Source organism: Macrobrachium nipponense, chromosome 20, assembly GCF_015104395.2.
Source record: "Macrobrachium nipponense isolate FS-2020 chromosome 20, ASM1510439v2, whole genome shotgun sequence".
Lineage (NCBI taxonomy): Eukaryota > Metazoa > Arthropoda > Malacostraca > Decapoda > Palaemonidae > Macrobrachium > Macrobrachium nipponense.
Window position 1 is genome coordinate 79,995,307 of NC_061089.1, and position 26,801 is coordinate 80,022,107.

The 26,801-nt window shown below is 41.4% G+C and overlaps 1 protein-coding gene across 4 annotated transcripts in view; it reads right to left on the bottom strand.

The window, feature by feature from the left end:
- Positions 1–26,801, bottom strand: part of LOC135195346 (dmX-like protein 2) — a 572,993-nt gene that overhangs the window by 487,257 nt on the left and 58,935 nt on the right. For all 4 annotated transcript variants that reach the window (XM_064221627.1, XM_064221621.1, XM_064221608.1 and 1 more), the window contains exons 3-4: positions 21,619–21,816; positions 4,886–5,039 (exon numbers count right to left, since the gene is read on the bottom strand). In XM_064221627.1, the coding sequence (XP_064077697.1) occupies positions 4,886–5,039; positions 21,619–21,816 (352 nt within the window). The remainder of the gene's footprint in view (positions 1–4,885; positions 5,040–21,618; positions 21,817–26,801) is intronic.

A 26,801-nucleotide genomic window follows, 5' to 3' on the forward strand; every position in this document is an offset into this window, starting at 1 on the left:
ACTAGTACCCCGTTTTAGAAAGAGCCTCTTGCCCGGAAACGTTCAATGAAGGATCGTTCTGATTGCCACTGTACTATAGGCTCCTTGTTCTAGCCGTCTGTTTTTCTGTTGCAATTTTTGCGGCCAGGCTGGCGCTTCGTCTCTTTGAAGGCGCCTTGCGCCAAGAAAAAATTTTCTAGAACGCGGCTCGCGCTCAGTTGCTAGAACGCGGCTCGCGTTTGGTGCTAGTCTGTTTTCTGGAACGCGGCTCGCTGCTGGCTGTCGCGGCTTCCTAAGTTCCTGGCTGGCTCTTGCTCAGTGTTCTCTTAGTTTTCAGAGAATGCGCTAGATCATCAAAACATATACATTCTTCGTCTTTTCGGATGTAAGATGAAGAGACGCACTTTTTTAAGGATGCCTTTTCAATGGCTATCCTTGGCAGTCTGGGACGCTCTACAGAACCTGCCGAGGGGACGACCTGACGGTGGGGGATTCTCTGAAACCCCTTACGGCCTTTCGACATTCCTTCTCCCCCTGGTCTTGGGAGCTTGAAAGAGGTCTAGGCCTGGGAGCGAGACAGAGCCGATCAGACGCACCCTCCACTGCAATGGGGAACACTAGTAATCACTTCTTACCTTTCAATAGCTCGCATTTTGAGCCACAATCCTTGTCTTCAAATTGCAATTATGAATTTGAAGTTTCTGCGAAGTAAGAAGGTGATGAGGATGCAATGAGGATGCAACACTACTAGTACTGTTAATACTCTAATTGCTCGTTAGTACGAGTTTCTAAAAAACTTTTAAAAGAAACGTATCTAGTTACATGCTTTACTGACTCCCTAAAGTAGGAAGTCAGTATATTTCCTCAATCAATTCTAACACTTATTACACATATTAATGAATAAATATTATATTTCCCTTTCTTGCAAACATATGAGTGTCTACCGAAAATTTCGGTAGTTACACAGTCATATATTCTTCGAAATTTTCGAAGCCAAATTCATTAAAAAGTTAATAAAAGCGTATGCCGAACCAAAGACCCAGTACTTCCCTGCAAAAGACAGCCCAGAAGATCGATGGCGATGAAAAACGAAAATCAAGTCAGGAGGTAGCAACAACATATGTTGACACTACCGCGACAGAGAAAATCTGGTTCTAGAACGGGAAACGGTTCTATTCCTGCCCACCCAGCGGCAGGGGGGGTAGATCACCTGACCTACCTGCAGCGTGTGCCGCGAAATTCGAATTTCTGTCGGACGTCAGAGACATAAGCTAAGTATATATCTGCCGGGGAAGTTGCATGTACAAAAAGAGTACTTACATCTTTCAATTACACACTTTCGCCCAAAATACATGACTCGGCGCGAGTGCGCCCGCCCTTGGCACCGAGACATAATTCAAGTCAATTTCATGAAAAGAGCGGAAATCGCCGCCTCTGTTGATTCATAATTAAGTAATGAAAATGAAAACAGTGTACTTACAGTTTCATTTTCAAGTCAAACAAACCATTAGTAGAAAACACAATATAAACCAAAGCAATACGTACGATGAAGCTGGGCACGAGGGAGAGCGATGACGAACACGTCCTTCACACCCGCGGCCGAAAGCAAAAGTGATTCTTCACCTCTCGGGCGCGCGGGCGCGCGCACGATCGGACAAGCAGTTAACTACCGTTCTCCCCTTGTTCGAAGCTTACGACCGTCCCAGCTGCCGCTAGTTACCTTCCTATTGTTAAAGGACCGAGGGTTTGTATTACGTATCGGAACAATGATGTTTTTTTCTTGTGAAAGACATCAGCAGCTTAATTTTTCCATCAACAGAATCAGTCTTCTGTATTACTACAGACTGTCCTCAAAGTTCAAAGTACATATTTAAAGCACAGCATTTCCCATAAATATTACTGATGATGGAAAATAAATACAAAAGTAAAAAAAAATCCTGAGAAAAAGGTCTTTGAAGTTAATTTTCCCACTTCATTAACCTCACTTGTTCCAATTTTTACATCTTATTTAAAACTGAATCTTTTGGGTGAGAACTGTAAGTTTAGAATTGAAACAGAGTTATCTATCTAAAATAATTTACAAGAATAATAAACTGGCAGATATAAAGCACATGCTGGTGATATTTGTCTAAGTTATAACCTATTTAACACATAGGACTCAATAGTAGACCTGAACTATCAGCTAGTTCTGATAGTGAGAGTAGACAAACTGACCTTAGATATTTTTTTACTTAAGTTTTATCAGAAATGATCAAGGAACAGAGGAAATGACAGACAAGGAAATAGATTCGTCAAGCATCACCAGTGGTGTGAGTAAACAGTTATCAAATTTATGAAAGGAAGGCACTGAAGATTCAGTTCGTAAAAAAATCAGTGCTCTGAAACTTTTAGCGGAGATAATAAATTCACATCTTCTACAGAATGCAAATTCATTTTTTATTAATTATTGTGAGGTTTTTCCAGATGAAATTTTTGGACAAGAGCAAACAATCAAGGTTTGTAACAAAGAATTTCATACTGAATAATGAAAATGGCCTTACTTTACTCAAAACACTTTGAGAGGTATCATACAAATGAATCATTAATAAAAGCTACATAATTCAGTACTATCTGAATACTAACCTACATGTCATTTGCATATATTTTCATTCTACTACAGTGGAACCTAGGTTTTTGTACGCCTCCCATATTGTATGTTTTGGTTTTTGTCCACTCTGTAACGCTCCATCCGGGCCCGGTCATGAAACGCCCAAACAAAGCATCCCGTTTTCTCCTGTGACCTATTCTGGCTGTTTCTCATTGAACAAGCATCTCCGCGAAAGTAGTCTGCATCACCGCATGTGTTCCCTGTGTTTTGTGTAATCATTTCACCATAAACTCACTGCAAAGTGTCATCATGGGGCCCAAGAAAGCAGCAAGTTCCACCCCTTCAGTAAAAAAGGTCGGGAATACAATTGAATTTAAGAAAGAACTTGTAACGAAGTATGAGAGGGGGACGCGTGTTGCTGATCTTGCTGGATGTACAGCAAGTCTGTGTCTACAATCAGCTCTATCCTGGCAAAGAAAGATGAAATAAAGGCAGCTAATGTTGCGAAAGGGGTCACGTCGCTATCTAAGCAGAGATCGCAACTAGTGGAAGACGTTGAAAAGCTGTTATAGGTGCGGATCAGTGAAAAACAGTTAGTGTCTGAAGCAATCATTTGCAAGAAAGTGAGGCTACTGCATAGCAATTTAAGTAAGAAAATGCCATCAACAAGTGATTCTCTTAGTGATTTTAAGGCCAGCAGAGGCTGGTTTAAAAAATTTAGAAAATGTACAGGCAACCATAGCGTTGTACGGCATGGAGAGGCTATGAGCTCAGATAAACATGCTGTCGGAGAATTCATTAGTGATTTCAAGCATATCTTGAGGCTGAAGGGTTCCTCCACAACAGGTCTTCAATTGCGATGAGACAGGCTTGTTCTGGAAAAAAAAGTGCCAAGACAGACCTACATCACACAGGAGGAAAGTTTATTGCCAGGGCACAAGCCTATGAAAGATAGTTGTTCTGTGGGAACGCCAGTGGGGATTTCAAAGTGAAACCCCCTACTGATGTATCGCTCTGAAACTCCCCAAATGTTTAAGAATAACAATGTCATAAAGAATAAATTTCCTGTGATGTGGAGAGCCAATAAGAAAGCATGGGTCATGAGGCAAATTTTCGTTGAGTGGGTCAATGAAGTGTTTGGCCCGTGTGTGAAAAAATATTTGCAAGAAAATCATTTGCCTCTTGAGTGCCTCCTGATAATGGACAATGCTCCTGCACATCCTCCGGGCTTGGAGGACCAGTTGTTGGATGAATTTAAATTCATTACCGTGAAGTTCTTCCCCCTACTACCACTCCTCTCATCCAGCCCATGGACCAGCAAATCATCTCGAACTTCAAGAAACTGTACACCAAGGCACTGTTTCAAAGGTGCTTCGAAGTGACCTCAGACACTGAACTGACCCTATGAGAGTTCTGGAAAGATCACTTCAATACCTTTAATTGCATAAGTCTTATAGCGAAGGCTTGGCAGGGAGTGACTTCTCTATCCATGAACTCTGCATGGAGGAAATTGTGGCCAGAGTGTTACCTCGAGAAGGATTTCGAGGGGTTCAAAGTTGACCCCGACAACCCTATGCCTGTTGTGGAATCTATTGTGTTTCTGGGGAAGTCCATGGGCTTGGATGTGAGTGGCAAGGACGTGGAAGAGCTAGTGGATGCCCACAGGGAAGAGCTAACCACTGAAGAGCTGCAAGACCTACAGCAAGAACAGCAACAACTGGCAGAGGAGAAGAGGAGGAAGAGAGGGGGGATACTGTGCTTATTTCAGAGATCAAAGAAACGTTTGCAAAGTAGAGTGATGTGCAAAATTTTGATGAAAAAAATTACCAAAACAAAGACGTTGTAATCCGTGTTGCTAACATGTTTAATGACAATGCTTTATAGCATTTCAGGCTAATTTTAAAGAAACATAAAAAACAAATGTCTCTGGACAGTTTTTTAATTTGTCAGGGGTCCAGTGACTCTCAGAAGAGAACTGCTATTTTTTAAAACCTTTATGAAGTATTGAAGACTTCAGGTAGACACTTTAAATGTTCTTTATACAGGTTACTAGATGATACTCCTTGATTTAGGAGAGAAAAGACGATACTTTTCCCAGCCTTTTTATTTTAGTTGGACAAAAAGTATTACACTGCATGAGAATGGCTTGGCAGACCTCATCCTATCTTCATGTCTGTAACACAGTGAAGCACTGGATATCTGAATACTATAACTACTGGTAGACTAACAAGATGTTACTTCTATCTGGAATAGTTTAGTTTCTCTGCTAGTGGCAAGTTTATATTATGCAGGTACAAAAGGAAACCCTAAAACACTTACTCTCTTCTCCAGTCAGTTTTGTAAGAGGAGCTGCCCACATTTGTAAGACATCTCCTGCGGTCAAAAGGCGAGTACCTTCCAAATTCCAGGACATGGTGTTGATGTAACTTTCTGCTTCAATTATGCCAGTCTGAATCCATCGATAATCAAGTCTCTGCAAATAAAAATAAAAAATGTAAAATACTATAGTCTGTCCAAACGAAATATATCTTAAGCCCCTCCCACTTTTCAGCCAATGGTCAATCAAGTAACATATCGTACAATTCTCCAGGCAGCCAGTCAGCCTGTTTCAGTCAGGCAGTCACGAGGGAATGGTGATAGATCAACTGCACGTCAGCTTAACAACTCAACTCTGAAAGTTTCGGATCCTCTTATTTTTAAAAAATTCTTTTAAGATATGCAAGATTAAAGACCAAACCCACTCATTTTGATTTATGACATTATAAAAAATTATGGCTAGGCTTATATACTTAAGCCATGTAGGCCTAGCAAAAATTTGTGTAGGCCATAGTTGTCGGTGTGTGGTTGAATCAAATTTGCTTACTCATTGTAGCACAGGCTTTTCCATCTGTTTTTCATGTTATTCCCTTCTTTTTCTTCTTCTCATTCAAAAGTTTTGTCTTTAATACTTACGGCCGTGTTTTTAAAGTTTTTGCCTACAAAAGACAATGTTGTTCGATTTCTATCATTAGGTCTCTCTCTCTCTCTCTCTCTCTCTCTCTCTCTCTCTCTCTCTCTCTCTCTCTCTCTCTCTCTCTCTCTCTCTGACAGCAATTACAATATGAACCATGGGACCATACATGAGAGAGAAAGAGATAAGTGAAACAGTAATAGAATAATACTGTAATGTAATAGTATCATTGATATCAGTGTGTAACAAGAGTTTATGCAAATATTTTGGGAAATGAAAGAAAGTCACTCTGAGCAGAAAATGTTCTATAAACATGTGCACTCTAAGACTTTGTTTGTCCGTGAGATGAATTTTTAAAATAACCATTATCAATTAACAGGCAAGCAAGCTGGCGTGTACGAGATATCAGAATGAGTAGTCACGGATATAGGGGGGAGGGTTGATGCAGCACATTAGGTAACTCTATTGCTACCCTTATGAACTGTGATTTTCTCTTGCAGGTTATTAAAAAATGTAACATTACAGTCCTTCAACTAGTAAAACACGTGAACAAACTTCATGTAATCAACTTTAATGATTAGCTTTGCGTTTCAAGAAAGTTATGTAATTATTGATGGTCACTGAATTCAAATGCACTCATGTCACAAAATTGTTGAATCAGGAGTCAGGACTAGGCCTACACCTATGCTGAATGATAGATAGTGACAGTAATCATAATGACAAGAGATTGTAGGTAGGGATGATACTGTACTTTGAACAATGTCAGCTTTTTTACCTCTTTGATTACTCTATGAATAAGATACCTTTGACAGGAAGAATGAAGAAAGTGATCTTCCATAATGTTCCCATTCTTTTTAATCTGACAGAGATGAAAGCACTTTCACAGGTGCATGCTTTTCCTTTGACTGGTGTGTGATGAATACTGGTCAGCTCCATCACCCTCCCCCTTCATATCCCTGATTACTCACTCTGACAATCCATATCCATGTTATCCACCCCGACATCTGTTCACCACTTAATTCCCCGTTTAATGATAACAGGTATTTTAAAAATTCGCCTCACCGACAAATGAAGCCTTATATGTTTGTAAAACATTTTCTTATCAGAGCGACTTTTTCTTTCATTTCCCAAGATATCTGCATAAACTTGTGTTATATTGCAACTTAATAATATAAAATAATGTAATGCTAAACAATATTGCTCATTAATGAATTAATACAATAATACAACGTAATGTAATAAAATAACATAATGGTCCCATAAATAAAATGATAATGAACCCAAAACCAGCATCCTTCTCCACCTCCTTTCATCTTTGAATATTATTATGAAAGCTATTGATGGTGCCAGATGTATGATATGTACCCTGAAGGGGTGTGTTCCTAGGTTATATCCAGACTGAACAGACTTTAGTAAGCAGGAACAGGACAGCTGCACAAATAGTCAAATAAATAAATAATAAATAATATAATAAATATATATATATATATAATATATATATATATATATAATATATAATTATATATATATAAATATAAGGTGAAGGACAATCCTTTATTCCCATTATATGTACTTTTATTGTCGCGACGTTTCAAGACATAAAAGTCCCATTATCAAGCTAAAAGAGAGATAAAACAAAAGTTAAAATCACAAACTCGGCATACATATTAAAAGCTTAAAAAGTTAACAAATATAAAAAGCAAGTGCAAGAGTAGGGAGGAGTCAATACCATCAGGTGCTGAAAGCACAGACCGAGTGACAATTCAGGCCGGGTCAGCTTCGACTTGAACTCACGAGAGATACAGAGGTGTTGGAAGACTGGGTGTTTAACTGCGGAACGAGTTGTTTAATGAAAAGTGATTCTAAAATAGCTAAATGCTGTTCGTTAGGGGATTGGCCTATAATTTTAAAATCTTTGTAATTCATGTCATGTTTACATTTCTTTGTGCGCTCGCGTATACATGAAAACTCAGGATTAGTTAATTTGACACCTGTTCTATAACTAACGCCGCGATGAGAGTCTAATCTCACTTTGAGTAACCTCCGTGTGGAGCCGACGTACTTCCCTAGATTACATCTAGGGCAATTAAATAGATATACGACTCCTGAGGTCATCAGTGGGACTGAGTTTCTCCTTGTGTTTAAACAGAGATCTGATATTCATTGGGTTGCAAGGTATTGTTTTAAATTATTCGATTGCAGGAAAAAAAACTTTCTATTAACAGTTTCAATTCATGGTAGAAATTTTTGTTATGGATAAATGGGACACTTGCAAACAGTCGTAATTTTGGCACTGTTGGTATTTTAATTTTAGGATGGAATATATTGTTCAAGAATTTGTACAGGTGTTTATAAAAAAGTTTCGATGGAAAACAATTGTCAGTGAAATGAATTACAAAGATTTTAAAATTATAGGCCAATCCCCTAACGAACAGCATTTAGCTATTTTAGAATCACTTTTCATTAAACAACTCGTTCCGCAGTTAAACACCCAGTCTTCCTCAACACCTCTGTATCTCTCGTGAGTTCAAGTCGAAGCTGACCCGGCCTGAATTGTCACTCGGTCTGTGCTTTCAGCACCTGATGGTATTGACTCCTCCCTACTCTTGTACTTGCTTTTTATATTTGTTAACTTTTTAAGCTTTTAATATGTATGCCGAGTTTGTGATTTTAACTTTTGTTTTATCTCTCTTTTAGCTTGATAATGGGACTTTTATGTCTTGAAACGTCGCGACAATAAAAGTACATATAATGGGAATAAAGGATTGTCCTTCACCTTGTATCGACTGATGTCTACTGGTTGATAGAACCGCCTTCAATTTTCACTATATAAAATTATATATATATATAATATATATATATATATATATATATATATATATAATATCTATATATATATATATATATATATATATACAGGCAGTCCCGAGGGTTACGATGGGGGTTCCGTTCTTGAGACGTGTCGTAAGCTGAAACATCATAAAAAATCCTAAGAAAACCTTACTTTTATTACTTTGGGTGCATTGAAAACTATGTAAAGTGCATTTTTATTGCATTTTTCATCAAAAAAAAACTTCAAATATTGATTTCTGGGCTCAGCTCGTGTCGGCCTATGAAAGGATCCTTAATATGATTCTTTCTAGGCAAAATTAATCTAAATCTTACCAGAGAAAAACAAAATTAAGAAAATGTCAGTAAAACTGACTCGCTCACTCTATAAAAAGAAGTGTCGGTATGAGAATAGGGGCGAGTGGGATCACTACCACGAGTCATTCACCATTTAGACCTTCCAATCCAAAATCCCCATAGAGAGAGCTGATACCTAACGGGTGATGCGGACGCTACTACGACTACTACTAATGGAACGCCACGCGGACAGCGAGGCCCCTAGCGGTCATTCCTTAATATTTCGCAGTACGCGTTGGAACGCATTTTTTTCACGTGTGCTAATCTCTTGGATTTATCTCCTCTTCTTTACCATGGAACGTGCTGCCATCGCATCGGCTAAGTTAAGTGCCTCATAAGTAGTATTTTACTGTATTTTAGTCTTCCAGGGACCAGTATTTTCCTTCTAATAGGTCATATACGGTTTCCCGGTCGGCTCGTGGCGGCGCCATGCTGCCTCATGTCTAGAATTCCCGGTCTTCCATACTGGGACTTCTTGTACTTATGGGCTTACTATATCACGTTCATCGTTTTTACATCGTCTTTTTAGCTAGGTTAGCCCGTTTACCATTCTCTTAGTTTGGTATTTAGGGCTATTCTGTATTCTGGCCCAGCATCCCGGCTCTTGCTCTTCATCGGCTATCGCTGGCTCCGAGTAGTCTTCTGTTCCTCGGAACAGTTTGCCTCCTCCTGGCTTCTTTTTCTTTTACTAAAAGTGTCTTTTCCACCTGTTATGATGTAATTTTAGTTCTTTTTAGGGTGTTAGGCTAGCCTAGTGCATGTCCCATGTATTGGTACAGCCTGGTTCACGTGGCCCTCCCACGGTTGTGTTGCTATCGCGGCTTAGGCCACTGGCGGTCACGTGTTCCATCGCACCTACCCTTCCCCTTCCCTCCCTACAGGTATAGGGAGGGGTCTGGGGACCCCTTGGTTGCTATGACAACCTCAGTAGCCTTCCTCCCTTCTTCTCTGAGGAGGCCAGGGGTTCTCCCCAGCTGGGGTTTTTAGGGCGACCACTTGTTTCGGGTACCGGGTCTCCGAGCGGGTAGTTGTTGAGACGGGGAGGAGTAGGCCACCCCCCCCCCCCCTCTCTCTCTCCCGCCGCGTTACGCCGGGGACCCCCTCCAGTTGTTCAGTCCCACCCTTCCCCACTAAATAACGAACGGAGCCTTCCGCCGCAGCCGGGGCACCTTTGGTTATAGTTCGTCTGGCTCCGCTAGCGGGTGCGGGGTGGTCACCTAGCGTGGTCTATTGCTTGCCTACTATATCCTTCCCTTTTTTCCCCCGCTACCGGAGGAGAGCTTGCTTCTTACCCAGGCACTCTTCTAGTAGACGGGGGAGGAAAGTTCGATGATTATTTTGTTATTTTTAAGGATATACCCTCATTTTTACGATGAATTTTAGTATTATAGACTGTGTGTATACCATCTCCGTCGTTCTCCGTCGTGGTTTCATACCTCACACCACACCTGGTTGGATTTTTTCTCTTGTCTCCGGCGTAGCCGGGGACAAACGCCAACCTTCTTGTTACCTAACACGTATTATGGCAGGCTCTGGTTTAATCTAACTTTACCGCTCCGGCATGCAGCGGAGCAATTGTTAGGCTGTAAGTGTTCTCCTGATGCTTATGTATCTTTCCACTTACAGGCTACCAACTGTCAGGTCCTAGGTGCAATGCGACCTTGTACGACCCATGCGCCCACGATGAGTGCAGGACTCACGCCCCATGTGCCACGAATCACAACGCCATGATCGTGGCTGGCACCCGAAAGCCTGCTTCCATCTGTTACGACCTTGTCAGTCAGCTGTGGGGGGGTAAGTCGATTGTAGACTTCTTTATCGTATTACTAACAACACTTAGTTATAAGCATTGTTAACCCGTCCCCGGCACTAGAAGCTTCATTTCGCCTTCTCTTTCAGGCTGCCGGTGTGAGGGAAGTCGCCCTAGCAACCCTGAAGGCTTGGGTGGGCGGTTTCGGCAAGAACGCCGCCAAGGGCCAGCCATACATCCTGGACAAGAAGCTGGCCATTCAGATCTTCCCCGGCGGCAAGTCAACAGGATATGTTGACCCCATCTCTGCAGCCCCTCTCATCGCTTCTATCCAGCAAGAGGTGCAGCAGTCGTTAGGGGACCGTGGCCACGCAGGAGACGGTCCAGATGTCGCAACCCTGGGAACCTTAATATTGAGCCTATGGCGGTAGGTGCAGAGGATTTGTTAGTTGAGGTAGGTGTGTCAGGTGCCCAAGGTCTTTCCTTGGGCGCTCCTGGATCTTCTCCTGTCCCTTCTTCTACTGCCTCTTTCCAAGGATTTTCGGGATCTGAGATCCCTGCCCGCTCTCCCGCTCTCTCTGTACCCCCAAAGGTGAAGGGACAGAGAGAACCGAAGACCCTCGTTAAGACGACTTCTAAAAAGTCGTCGTCGTCTTCTTCAGCTAAGAAGTCTTCGACTTCCTATGCTGACGCGGTGAAGGCTAAGCCGAGCTCCTCACACCCCAAGAGCTCTAGAAGCAAGGCTTCTAAGGAGAAGGCTCGCGCTCCTGCTGAGCCAATGCCTTCTCCGGCCTCCACCGCATCCACTCCGGCAACGCCAGTTGGAGTAGCGGGACCGAGCACCTTTGATCCCACTGCCTTCTCAGCAGTGGTGATGCAACTGGTAGGAGATGGTCGGCTCACAGGTCTCCGCCCTCGGAACCAAGTTCGAACAGATGTTCGCACAACTGTCGAACACTTTGAGTCAGTCGGGCCAGTCCATCCAAGATCTCTCTAACAGAGTTAGAGAGAATGAGGACCGAGTAGCTGGGCTTGCTCAGGTTCCTTACCCAGTCTCCCCAGTAGCAAGTGCTGGTATTCCCCAGCTACCTCCTTATGAGTCGCTACCAGCCTTCTCCATGGATAACCCATGGAGAGTAGCCGCTTACGCTCCATTCAAGGACGGTATGGATCTCTGTCCCGGAGTGTGGAACTTGAAAGGATTGAGGACTTCGAGTTTTATCCTCACCGGGATTGACGCAGCCTTTCATTGGGTATGCTAGGCTTGACCGCAGCGGTACTCACTAGGGAAGACAAGATCACCAGAGAGCATGTGCTTTATAGTAGAGAGCACGCTCAGCGGGAATGGGTTCACTGCCTTGAGGACTGGGAGTGTACCAACACCAAGCTCCAGGCTTTTTCAAGAGTCCTTTTACTATTTTTGCGACGGAGGAGGAGGCTTCTCTTCCGTTCGCTACCAAAATAGTGGAAGCGACTCTTCAGGGAGTCCTCAAGGATGAGCCCATGCCACAACTGAGGGAAGCGGAGTCTACTTCTCCGCTCTCCGCTCTTCCCAGCTTTCGGGGAATTGTGGGAGAACTTGCCTTCCACTCTTCACGCTTGGTAAGCTCAAACCGGACTGTGCAATGGACCAGTTTGGTGAAAAAAGCTTCCAAGGCTGCCTGATACCTTGATTCAGGCAGAGTTCGACGCTCGAACTAGGTTTAGGAGATCCCTCAATTCTCTAATCATTACTGAGATGGCTGCTTTATCGTATGGCACAGAACCTTTATTTAAGATTTCTGGCCAAGTCTCAGCTTCAAACGGTTCAGACGGATGCTTTCGACTTCTTCTAGCTAGGAGGAACTGTCGAAAGCACGTTCTGCAGGAATGCACTATTAGGCACGAACCTAATAGGCTCCTGGCTTCCAGCATGTGGGGGGCGGACCTCTTCCCAGAGTCCACGGTGAATGAGGTACACCATGAGGCTGCTAGGCTCAACCAGAGCCTCAGAGCTAGATGGGGTATCTCCTACTAAGAGGAAACAAGAATCCGCCCCCGCTGCCTGGTAAGAAACCAAAGAAGGCTGGTAGAAGATTCCAGCCTTACCAGAAACGTCAGCAGCAGCAGCAATTCGTTCAGGCCGTCCCAGTTACCCAACAGGGACAGCCTGCAACTTCAAAACAGACCCAACCCATCCTCCTTGTGTTTCTCCTCAGTCCGCAACCCTCGACCTCTTACGCACTCTCGCCGGCCTTCAACCCTGTTTATGAAAGTCAGGCTTACCCTCCCTTTTCGGGGCAGGCGAGAGGTAGCAGAGCGCGAGGCCACTTTCGCCAGCGTGGCTCAGGTATAGCGACAAGGGGTAGGCAGTTCAGAGGAGGGCGTGGAGGTCAACCCGCCCAACAACAATGAGGCTCCCCAGGTAGGAGGGAGGTTGTTCCTCTTCCGTCACAGGTTGGGGTTCAGCAATTGGGCACAGAGCATAGTGTCCAAGGGATTGGGTTGGAGTTGGATCAAAGATCCCCTCCAATCAGATCATTTTATCAGGAACCGTCAAAGGAATTGACAGATTATGCGCAGCGAACTCCTTCAGAAAGGAGCTATTGCGAGAGTCAAGCATTTAAAATTTCAAGGTCGCTTATTCAGCGTGCCAAAGAAAGGCTCAACAAAAAGAAGGGTAATCTTAGACTTGTCAAGGCTAAACTCATTCATCCTTTGCGACAAGTTCAAAATGCTTACCATTTCGCAAGTAAGGACCTTACTTCCTCGTGGAGCCGTCACATGCTCCATCGATCTTACAGACGCATACTATCATATCCCTATAGCCAGGCACTTCCGCCCATTCCTAGGGTTCAGACTAGGAAATCAGAAATTCTCATTCAAAGTGATGCCCTTCGGTCTGAATGTAGCCCCCAGGGTATTCACAAAAATAGCAGAAGTGGTAGTTCAACAATTGAGAACTCAGGGGATAATGGTAGCAGCATACCTCGAACAGATTGGTTGATCTGGGCACCACAGTCGAGGAATGTCAAAGCCACGGAAAAGGTAGTTCAATTTTCTGGAACATCTGGGTTCCAGATAAACAAAACGAAATCCAGACTTACTCCAGAGTCTCGTTTTCAGTGGCTAGGAATCCAATGGGATTTGTCTTCCCACAATCTGTCAATTCCAGTGGTCAAACGCAAAGAAATAGCCAAAGCTGTGAAACAATTTCTCAAATGCAAACAAACATCAAGGAGAAGCCAAGAAAGAATCCTAGGTTCTCTTCAGTTTGCCTCCTTGACCAGACATCCTCCTAAAAGCAAGGCTGAAGGATATAAACCGAGTTTGGCGATCGAGAGCAAACGCCAAATCTCGAGACAAGTTGTCAGTAATTCCACAGATCCTTCGCAATCAACTCCGTCCATGGACAAAAGTGAAGAACCTGGCCAAACTGGTACCCCTCCAATATCCCCTTCCGGTATTAACCTTCACACGGATGCCTCCCTGTCCGGTTGGGGGGATATTCTCAATTCAAACAAGTTCAGGGGACTTGGTCAGCTCAGTTCCGCCAGCTCCACATAAAGTTTTGGAAGCAATAGCAGTATTTCTTACCCTGAAGAGACTTCTTCCCCCGAAAAAGTCTCATCTAAGACTAGTTTTGGACAGTGCAGTGGTAGTTCATTGCATCAACAGAGGAGGGTCCAAATCCAAAACATGTGAACCATGTCATGATAGCCATCTTTGCCCTAGCAGACAAACACAAATGGCATCTGTCCGCCACTCACCTGGCGGGGGTAAGAAATGTGATAGCAGACGCTTTGTCCCGGTCGGTCCCTCTGGAATCAGAATGGTCCCTAGACGACAGGTCATTCCAGTGGATATGCCAGAGAGTCCCAGGTCTCCAAGTAGATCTCTTCGCTTCACAAGCAAACCACAAGCTCCCTTGCTATGTGGCCCCCAACCTGGACCCTCTGGCTTAATGCCACGGACGCCCTGTCGCTAGATTGGAGTCCAGTGGAGAAAAATTTATGTTTTTCCTCCAGTGAATCTGCTATTGAAAGTCTTGAGCAAGCTGAGGACTTTCAAGGGACTGGTAGCGCTGGTTGCACCAGACTGGCCCAGAGCAACTGGTATCCTCTGCTTCTGGAATTGGGTCTCCGACCTCAACGGATTCCCAATCCCAGGCTGTCACAGGCAGTACAAATGAGGACTGTGTTCGCTTCCTCAGGAATTCTTCAGACCCTAACTTTATGGACTTCATGAAGTTTGCGGCTAACAAAGATGCTAACATTGATCCACAAAACATCCTCTTCCTAGAGTCAGATAAGAGAGTCAACTATTAGACAATATGACTCTGCTGTTAAAAAATTAGCATCCTTCCTGAAAGAATCAAACACTACAACCATGACAGTTAACTTAGCTATATCCTTTTTCAGATCCTTGTTTGAAAAAGGTTTAGGCAGCTAGCACTATTACTACGCATAAATCGGCTTTGAAGAAGATCTTTCAGTTGGGTTTCCAGATAGATCTGACTGAATCTTACTTTACGTCTATCCCTAAAGCCTGTGCTAGACTTAGACCTTCTCAAAGGCCCTACTGCAGTCTCATGGTTCTTAAATGACGTCCTCAACTAGCATCAGATACTGACAACTCGTCGTGCACATTCATAATGCTCCTCAGAAAGACGTTATTCTTATTAAGCCTAGCCTCAGGAGCTAGAATTTCAGAACTGTCGGCTCTATCCAGAGATGCGGGTCATGTAGAATTCCTCCCCTCAGGAGAAGTCCTGCTTGCTCCGGATCGTAGCTTTTTAGCTAAAAATGAGGATCCTCTTGCAAGGTGGCTCCTTGAAGGGTGGGCTCCTTGGAAAGTCATCCCACTTCCGCAAGACCCTTCTCTCTGCCCAGTATCAACTTTAAGAGCCTTTCTATCTCGCACATCCTCAAGATCCTCAGGTTCTCTCTTCATGAGAGAAAAAGGTGGTACTTTATCAGTAAAAGGTATTAGACAACAGATCCTTTACTTCATTAAACAAGCCAATCCTGATTCATTCCCAAAAGCACATGACATCAGGGGAGTAGCCACCTCAATTAACTACTTTCAACATATGAACTTCGAGGATCTTAAAAAGTATACTGGATGGAAATCTCCGACAGTCTTTAAACGTCACTATCTAAAGTCCTTGGAATCTTTAAAATTTTCTGCAGTAGCAGCGGGAAACATTGTTTCTCCTGATACTGTATAGTAGTCATAGTATAGATCCAGATCTCCTTCCTACCTACCTCGTCTAACATGCCTCACCCTATCGCCATGCTACTCAGATACTCTAGCCTTAGCCACTGAGATCATATTAGTGGTTTGTCCCTTATTTTTTTTTGCTAGGGACATCCACACTTTGTACTTATAAGGTACTTCAGTGTCCATACCCTTATTTTTATGCTAGGGTAGGACACAATGTGTTTGTATATTATGTAAATACTTTGCTTAAGTGAATCTGTTTTGTTAACTTACATTACATTATTGTATACTACTATGTTTATTATAAGTTAATTTTAAGTACTTTTGTTGTTGGCTCTCTTTTTTATGCCATTGTTTAGCATAAGTTAGCTTTAAGTACTTAATTTGTATTCTGTATACCTGATTCACTTATATTATATATCTCTTTTTACTACTGTTTTTCATTTGTCCCTTTTTCCCATCTTGCCTGTTTCTCTGGTACTCTTTCATAGGCCGACACGAGCTGAGCCCAGAAAAGAGATTTTGACGTAGGAAAAATCTATTTCTGGGTGATTGGCTCGTGTCGCCCTATGAAACCCACCCTGTCTTGCTTTTCCCCCCCTGCAGGGCAAGATGTTCATAGATTAAGGATGACCGCTAGGGGCGCTGCTGTCCGTGGCGTCCTTAGTAGTAGTAGTAGCGGCCGCATCACCCGTTAGTATCAGCTCTCTCTAGTGGGGATTTTGGATTGGAAGGTCTAAATGGTGAATGACTCGTGGTAGTGATCCCACTCGCCCCTATTCTCATACCGACACTTCTTTTATAGAGTGAGCGAGTCAGTTTTACTGACATTTTCTTAATTTTGTTTTTCTCTGGTAAGATTTAGATTAATTTTGCCTAGAAAGAATGATATTAAGGATCCTTTCATAGGGCGACACGAGCCAATCACCCAGAAATAGATTTTTCCTACGTCAAAATCCCTTTATTTTGCATTTTTGGTGTCATATTTCTTCTGCCAGATGAGCGTTGTAGGCGTCGTAACCCTGAAACATGCGTCATAACCCTAAAAATAGTCTGATGAATATAATTGAGAAGCGCCTCAACCTCGGAACGTCGTAACCCGAACCTGTTGTAACCTGGGGACTGCCTGTATATGTATTGTGTATATATATATATATATAGATATATATATATATATATATATATATATATATATATATATATAATAATACATATATATATATATATATATATATATATTATATATATATATATATAATTATATATATATTATATATATATATATATATATATATATATATATATATATATATATATATATATTATATAACACGAACACACACACACACACGCACACACACACACACACACTATATATATATATATATATATATATATATATATATATATATATATATATATATACAGGCAGTCCCCAGGGTTACGACGGGGGTTCCGTTCTTGAGACGCGTCGTAAGCCGAAAATCGTCGTAAGCCGGAACGACGCTTGGAAATATGTCTTAAACTAATAAAAAGTTATAAAAACCTTACTTGTAATCCTTTGGTTACACTACATGTTGTTTCCTGTAGTTTTATGTACAACCTGGAGTTATTTTCATAAAAGAATGCTGGTTCTTGAAGGTAAAAACTATTGTAATCCTCTGGTGACACTACATTCTTGCAAGTTTTATGTACAACCTGGAGTGATTTTGCAAAATCTTGAGGGCTACAAGAACAGCTGATTACTATTTACGTATCATATAGACTAATTAAAGTAAATGTATCTTTAAATAGGCTTATATATTAGTATCACAAACATTTCCTGCCATGAGTCAGAGGCAGTTTAATGAAACGAACACTTCTCTCTCCTATCTGTTCAGAAAAAAAACGTTACGTCAATCCCCGAGACCATTGTTGCCAAAGCGTCTCTCTCTCTCTCTCTCTCTCTCTCTCTCTCTCTCTCTCTCTCTCTCTCTCTGATCAAATTACATTGGAAAACTGACATACGATTGCCCTAATATACGAATGTTTTGAGATATAACAGAAAATTTGCGAAAATACAAGCTTGATATACAACGAAATATTTGAGATACGATTTTGCGATGAGTGTTAGTTGTATAGGCGACCGATAAATGGCGTTCAGTCTGTTTGTTTGTTGGTGCTGCATGTTAACACGTCGTTGTTTAGTTCGTTGTATTTGCGCCTATTTTTCGTGTTATTTTGTCTATTTTATTATTAACCATGGGTCTCAAAGCTAAAGACAAAGCAGGTGATAAGAAAAAACCCAAGAAAATGATTTCGATGGAAGCAAAACATGAAATTATAGCAAAGCATGAACGTGGCGTTCGTATCGTCGATTTGGCAAACGAGTATGGTCGAAATCCTTCTACAATATCCACGATCATCAAGCAGAAGGAAGCTATAAAAACCCCCGAGACCATGTTGCCAAAGCGTCTCTCTCCTCTCTCTCTCTCTCTCTCTCTCGCTCTCTCTCTACCTCTCTCTCTCTCTCTCTCCCTATCTCTCTCTGATTTCAAATTACGTACTGGATAATGTCTCTCTTTGGATACTTCGATTTTGCCAAATATTGAGGGCTACAAGAACAGTTGATTACTATTTACGTATCATATAGACTAATTAAAGTAAACGTATCTTTAAATAGGCTTATATTATTAGTATCAACAAAACATTTACTGGCATGAGTCAGAGGCCGTTTTAACGAAACGAACACTTCTCTGTCCTTAACTCGGAGCGTCGGAAGACGCCTCTCTCTCTCTCTCTCTCTCTCTCTTCTCCTCTCTCTCTCTCTCTCTCTCTCTCTCTCTCTCTCTCTCTCTGATCAAATTACTGGATAATGTCTCTCTTTGGATACTTGGAATTTGCGTTGTAATCTAACCAGAAACTTCGTTTTGTTATTATTACTGGAAACAAGCAATGATTTTTTCATTATTTGCGCTTTTGGACTGTTATATGTTAAACTAGTATGTATTCATTCGCTTGGAAACTAGTTCCGCATATGAGGCGTCACTAAAAAACATAGAAAAATACAACATAAAAAGTGTCGAAAATCATCATAATCTCAAAATTTTTGTTGTAATCTAACCAGAAACTTATTTTTATTAATATACTGTGCTAAACTATAAAGGATTTTTATCATAGTATGCGTTTTTTAAAAGCGTCGTTAACTCGGAGCGTCGGAAGACCTCTCTCTCTCTCTCTCTCTCTCTCTCTCTCTCTCTCTCTCTCTCTCTCTCTCTCTCTGATCAAATTACTGGATAATGTCTCTCTTTGGATACTTGGAATTTGCGTTGTAATCTAACCAGAAACTTCGTTTTGTTATTATTACTGGAAACACGCAATGATTTTTCATTATTTGCGCTTTTGGACTGTTATATGTAAACTAGTATGTATTCATTCGCTCGGAAACTAGTTCCGCATATGGAGAAGTCACTCAAAAACAACTTTTTTTAGAAAAATACCAACATAAAAAAAGTTGTCGAAAAATCATCATAATCTCAAAATTTTTGTTGTAATCTAACCAGAAACTTATTTTTATTAATATACTGTGCTAAACTATAAAGGATTTTTATCCATAGTATGCGTTTTTTAAAAGCGTCGTTAACTCGGAGCGTCGGAAGCGTCAGCGTCGTAACCTCGGAACAGCGTCGTAACCCAGGACGGATTTTTCCATTGAATATTTAAGAAAAAGCGTCGTAACCTCGGAACGTCGTAAGCCGGAACCGTCGTAACCCGGGGACCGCCTGTATATATATATATATATATATATATATATATATATATATATATATATATATATATATATATAGTATATATATATATATATATATATATATATATATATATATATATATATATATATATATATATATATATATATATATATATGTATACACTCACACACATATATATAAATGTATATATATATATATATATATATATATGTGTGTGTGTGTATACATATTCACATATTATATATATATATATATTATATATATATATATATATTTATATATATATATATATATATATATATATATATATATATATAATATTATATCTATATATTATATATATAATATATATATTTTAATATATATATATATAATAAATATTAATATATATTATAATAATATATATATATATCTATATATATATATATATATTATATACATATATATATATATATGTATGTATAACAATTCCTTAAAGCAAAGGTTTTTATGAAACAATCAAGAGCAAATCACTGTTTAAAGAAATGAACTAGCATCTAGACGGCTAGAGCATATGTGAAACCTCCAATGACAAAGGGGGACTTATCTAACTAGCCAAAAGCTCTCATCTCTAGGTTTGGTGAGGTGAACCAATAATGATCGACAAATACAGTAAGAGATTGTAAAAGGTACTCGAAATGCAATTAAAACGTTTGCACTCATGAATACCTGAAAATTTGTTTAAAAAAAATCATATATTTTCATATAAAATACAAAACCTTCTTACTTTTACTCCTCAAGTTAAATGGTTATTTTGAATGGAATAAAGGGGTTTCTATGATCTTCAACTGTTATGTTCATTTATAATTTCTGTTCAGGAAAAAATTTCTTGCACATTTTGTTCACCAAGAATCATTATTCACAAGGTGTTTACTTCTATGCTTGGCCAAAACTGATTTGCCCAAGTTGGAGTTAGTCCTCTGTGTCCAATTACATGGCCAACTCATATTTCTGATTATGCAGTACTACTAGTAGGTATATCTCAAATGTACTACATATAGTCTATTACAGTTCTGAAAAATCTGAAAAAAGGAGCAAAGAATGCACTAAGATATACAAATCAGCAAACACGAACAGTATAGCATAGACGGTTAGCTTGTTATAGATTAAACCCACTTTGTGCTGGAACAGATTGTTGTGCTATAGTAACCTGTCAATATAGACAGTAATATACGGTAAGTATGAGAAACAAAGGTAACAGTAACTCTGCCTCTGCTGAAGTCATCTTGTCAAGGTTACCAGAAGAATCAACAATTAACTCAAAAATGAAGACCATGAGTTTCCTTCACTAAATACATTTCTTTTTCCATAAGAATAGGGAGAATGCTTCCAAACAGATGAGGTACAATTACTTTGAGAACAAAATCTGCAAGGGGACTGTGGGCACAGAAAAGAGAGGGCTCATTGGTAAACCAATTACACAAAAGTAATAACTCCTCTCTGGGATAAATAATGTAACTGAGCTAGATAGTGTCAACATCAGTTGGAGCATGAGGCCAAAACACAAACCAAACAGATGGTAAGAAAACCTTACTCAGACTTTGCAACCCTTAGGACTTTTGGGAAGATAACAATGGGCAAAAAAAAGGAGCAAGAGTCTGCAAAAAACTAAGATATACTAAGTACCTTGCACTTCAAATTAGGGATAAGTAGAGAACCAGGAGATGAACAAGGTGTGGATTAGGTTAACAGAGAAGTAGTATATGCCTAGCCTAGCCTGTAGAAAAAAATGCTTGTTAAATTGACCTCCCTTGTGGCTACAATAGACTGTACAAAAACCAAGACATTACAAAGGACAATAGGATAACAAAAGGAAACACACAATGCACCCTAAAAAGATAAGGTGATTGATTATCAGCACAGATAATTCTACTGTTAAATTTCAATTATATAGCATGTAGTACTAAGGGGCTACTCTACCAGAGGAAAAATACTCACCTAAGGGGGCTGTTGAAAAATTCTTCCATGTACAGAGTACTAACAAATTACATTTCTATACTGCACATAAACAAAATCTGAGGTCTATATACTGCTTGGTCACATAAGAGTTTGAAGTAATCATAGAAAACTTAATATATTACACTTATTAAAAATACTGAGAATGGCATGAAGAAGAAACAATATTAATTTCTAAGAAATAAGCAAAAAACATTCTGGCACAATTCACACTTACATGGCCATTTGTTTGACTATTAAGTGGTGTTGGTTCAAATATGCAAACAAGTTTTCCATATGCAGCGGCAATCTTGCCAGTGTCTGTTGAACAATCCACACACGATATCTGGACGTTGTCATGGCACACCCCAGGAATGACTTGCACACGCTCATAAGTGCTGGCTAAGATTACCATGTTGCAACCAGCTGCATATGCCTAGAAAAGAGAATTGACATTATATTTTGCATGACAAATAATATGAATTCATTGGCTAAATTTGATCTTTCACAAATCACCATTTTGTTTGCTAATTTTCTCAATAATTTTGGAAAAATAAATTTTTTTTAACTAATTTGTATTTTTCATAGCTAATAAACCTACGGTCTTAACATTAGGATAAACCTGGTGCCAGCTGGAACTGGTTTAAAACCATAAAAAATTGTAAATTCAAGGAATCTTTGGTATCTGCCATCCAATATGTAGTTGAGGCGGAAGTGAGTCAGAGATCACCCTTGAACCTAGTGATACATTAGTATTTCTTACAACCCACGATGAAACAAGAGGGATGGCTAGAGGTGGGCAGTCAATGTTAAGACCTCAGGTTTGTTAGGTAGGAAAAATGCAAATTAATTTAAAAATTTGTCATTAGTTCATATGTGGAACAAACCTTCAGTCTTAACTAGGATACTGTAGACTCACACTTGGAGGGAGGTATGAGAATCCTGAACCAACTGCAGGTTCAGCACACCTGATCATTCTTCTTAAAAATGAGGATTCTAAAGAAGCGGACCTAAGCCTTTGAGATGTTAGATATGTGTGTACAGGCAGTCCCCAGTTATCAGCGGATTGGTTATTGGCAATTCGGTTTTATGGCGCTTGTCTAGTGCCATAATATTGGCAATTTATGGTGCCATAACAGGCAGAGTTCCGCTTATCGGCGGCGACATAAGGCGCCAATAATAGAGTTATGGCACCATAACATACCTAACTTAGGTGCCATAAGGGTGCTTATAGAGGTGAGATCCAGTTATTGGCACCATGGCGGTTTTCGGTCATCGGCACAGCCTGGGAACGGAACCCCTGCCAATAACCGGGGACTGCTTGTATGTGGATATCTAACACCCAGTCCACTGGGTTTAAATATTAAAATGAAACATGTCCAGATTCATTGCATATACATAAGTAAAAAAAACTATACTAGGTATATCTGTTATAACAACAAACCACGTTACCTACAAGAAATGGGCTTGTCACCACCCCTTATTCCCCTTGCTGGAGAGAGAAGTGAAGCTACTGGGAAATAGATTTGTATGTTGTATGGAACATAAAAAGTGCTGTAACAGTATGACTGCAATACTCACCGGCATCAAGCCAGTTCCAGCATATGATGTGTCTATTCTCCTAACTCCTCCACACTATCATCTTAGGTAAGATATAAACTGTCCTGCCAGGGGAACTGGATGAGCTACACTTGTTGATCAGCCACCACTAGACCCAATTCAAGTAGAAGAAAGTGAAAGTAGTTTGGCGCAGTCAGGAACCAGCATTCAAAATTCTATGAAGAGATAAGTTCTTCTCAAATGCCAGTGAGGAACCTATTCCTCTGATCCTATGTGCTTCTGCATGCACAGTACAGGCAGTCTCCAGTTATTGGCGGATTCGGGTGATCCAGTATTATGGTGCCTGTCTAGCCCCACAAAATTGACGATTTACAGTGCCATAACAGGCCAAGTTTTGGTTATCGGTGCCATAAGGTGCCGACAATAGAGTTATGGCACCAAAACATACCTAACAGAGGCGCCATTAACCAGATATGATAGCCATAAATCACCTAGTTTCAGTTAATGGCGGTTTTTGCTTATCAGCACCCTGCTGAGAACGGAACATCCGCTGATAACCGGGGACTGCCTGTATTGGTGACAGAATTTGATGATGAGTACGCAGCTTGCCTAGTCACCTCATGTAGTTGAATGACAGGGTATTCTAGGACACCTCTTTCTTGGCCTGGCTCGTGTTAACAAGTCCTTTAGATATCAATGCAGTGCTCTGATGGGGCAAAGCAATTACTATTGAAAGTTGTTGATAACAAACTCCATACCGGAGGGAACGGAAAAAGAGGCAAATCAGTCATCATGAATCAAGGGAATTTGGGTCTTAGCCACGAATTCCAGGACAGCTACTGACCCCAACCCCTTGTGTGTTTATGTCGTAATCCTGACCATGGAACTCTGCAACTCTTTCCAAAGAAGCCAAGGTCGAAAGGAAAACTGTTTCCAAAGTAAAATGCCCATGAGAAAAGATTTAGTGTACTGATAAGTTAGATTTGTACTATTAATATATGCAACAGTATCATGAGCAATGACAAGGAAAATGGAAGTGAGTTTGAAAAGGTGCAACTAATTGTTAGGATCCACTGAAAGAATAGTGAGAAGACTAATATGATTATGGATGTGGGAGAGAAATCTGGTGTTCAAATGTTTGAAAACATACTGAGATGGTTTGGGCATATCTGGGGAAAGAGAGGAACAACTTGGCAGAGTTCAATTTGTTTATGCCCTTGCATCCATTTAAGGGGAGGAGGGCAGGCTCCAATCATGTAATTACTATGTAAAACCTTATTCTCTTATACAAAATGTAATTTCTATACAAGTAACTTAACCAGTAATTACATTGCTGATTCCCACGCTGACATGAAGTGGGATGCATGGCCACATCTACCCCAAAACATCAGGAATGATAATGAATTTGAGAATATAGAAAATATTACCAACAATGCAACAATGATACAATGTTTGTGGTTTCTTTACCTGATAACAGAGTCATTGCAGGAAGATACCACCTTTCTTTGTTTTTGTTTGTTTGTTTGTATGGTGCTTTTACGTTGCATGGAACCAGTGGTTATTCAGCAACGGGACCAACGGCTTTACGTGACTTCTGAACCATGTCGAGTGTGAACTTCTATCACCAGAAATACACATCTCTCGCTCCTCAATGGAATGGCCGAGAATCGAACCCGTGACCAACGAGGTGGGATGCTAACACCATACCAACCACGCCACTGAGGCACTTGATACTACCTCAGGTTGACGCTTGTCTTATTACATAGTGGTGTGGCAGTATAGCTGAGGGTTGCCTACTGGGTACAGTACAAATATGATATTGTTAGAATACAATAAAGTTTTGTACATACTTACCCGGCAGATATATACTTAGCTTATGTCTCTGACGTCCGACAGAAATTCGAATTTTGCGGCACGCTGCAGGTAGGTCAGGTGATCTACCCCCCTGCCGCTGGGTGGCAGGAATAGGAACCATTCCCGTTCTAGAACCAGATTTTCTCTTCCACCTGTCTCCTGAGGGGAGGCTGGGTGGGCCATTCATCGTATATATCTGCCGGGTAAGTATGTACAAAACTTTATTGTATTCTAACAATATCATTTTTGTACATGCAACTTCCCCGGCAGATATATACTTAGCTGATTGACACCCTTGGTGGTGGGTAAGAGACAACTATTTACTGAATAGACAGGTAAACAACATACGTTGTAGGTAATAAAAAAAAATAAAACCTTGGTTCCTACTTGTTCAGGCGGAAGATTCCATGGCTAATGCCTAGGAATCTGCTTCGCCTCAAGAGCCTCAGCGAGGATGTGACCTATGGCTAAGAGTTCTTGTGGGTCTGTCGATGGGGTCTTATCCATTTACTCGACAGAGCCTCTTACATGACAATATGCACAACACCGATCCCGATCACCTGATCCTAACACGAGGGTTAGTGCTTAAGTTGAAAAGAGTTATCCCCAAACTCCTTTCAAACAACCCAAAGAAAAAACACGACGTTAAATAAAATTTAACTCACTGGTTAAGGATCAGTATCGGCTCCCTATCCCAGCAATGTATCCGCAGACACGTATCAACCAAGAGAGAAGGATCTCTCGTAGGCTATCTTGACATCCTTCGGATATGGGAAGTCAACACAGAGTTGCATCTCCCGTATGTGACAGCTAATATGTCCTTATGACATATTGTTAAAAGCTCGCACTTCATGCGCTTTTAATTCTCAGCAGTTTGAAGGAATCATCAATGCACTTGTCAAGTGCTTAGGAGATCACATTGTCTCAAAGAAGGCCAGGGCATTCTTTGATATAGATCTCTTCTGGATGAAGCCTGGAGCCTGGCTAGCGCTTCGTGCCTGGCAGGCGCCTAGCGCCTGCCTAGCGCCTCGCGCTGGCTGGCAGCCATTGCGCCTGAATGGCGCCTTAGAGCCTGGTTGGAGCCTCGCGCCTGGCTGGCGCCTGATTGGCTCCTCCCTCCTGGCTAGCGCCTCGCGCCTGGCTGGAGCCTTGCGTCTGGCTGGAGCCTTTGCGTCTGGCTGGCGCCTTGCGCCTGGAGCTTGGCAGAAGACTTCATGATTACTGTCTATGAGTCTGCATGCCTCAAGAGTTTCAGCGAGGTAGGGACCTATGACTGACAAACCCTTCTGGATCATGTCAATGGGGGCTAGCCCGCTTACACGACAGAGCCTTCTCGGATCATGTCAATGGGGGCTAGCCCGCTTACACGACAGAGCCTTCTCGGATCGTGCCAATGGGGGCTGACCCACTTACATGGCAGAGCCTTACCTGTATCATATCAATGGGGACTAGCCCTCTTACATGAAAGAGCTTTAGGTTTCTCTTTACTGGAAGGAGCCTTGCGCCTGGATGGATCCTCAATCCTGACTGGAGCCTAGCCTTGAAGGAGCCTGGCACCTGGATGGCGCCTGGCTGGCTTCTAGAGCCTGGCTGGCTCCTAGAGCCTGGCTGGCGCCTCGCGCCTGGCTTGGCTCCTCCACACTTGCTGGAGCTTCGAGCTTGGAAGAGTCTCTAGGCTGTCTGGCGATGTCCACATCGGACACTCTTATATCTGTCCGATTTGTTCGCCTCTGGCGCATTTGCGCCAGGTTGGAGGCCCGCTCCTTCTCAGTATCCGACCATGACAGAGTTCCTTGGAACTGTCCGCCTCTGGCGTTTTTCGCCTGTATTGGCATTTGGCGCCTGGCTGGCGCTACATTGTCCGAGAGTCCTGAGCAACCACATAGTCTATCAGGAGACTGGAGAAGAGTGGAAGAAATTCTTCCCCTTTGATCTTTTGGCCCCTGGCAAGGGGAGGTGATTGTAGTCAGCTACATCCAGTAGACGACAGGATATCTAACAATACGA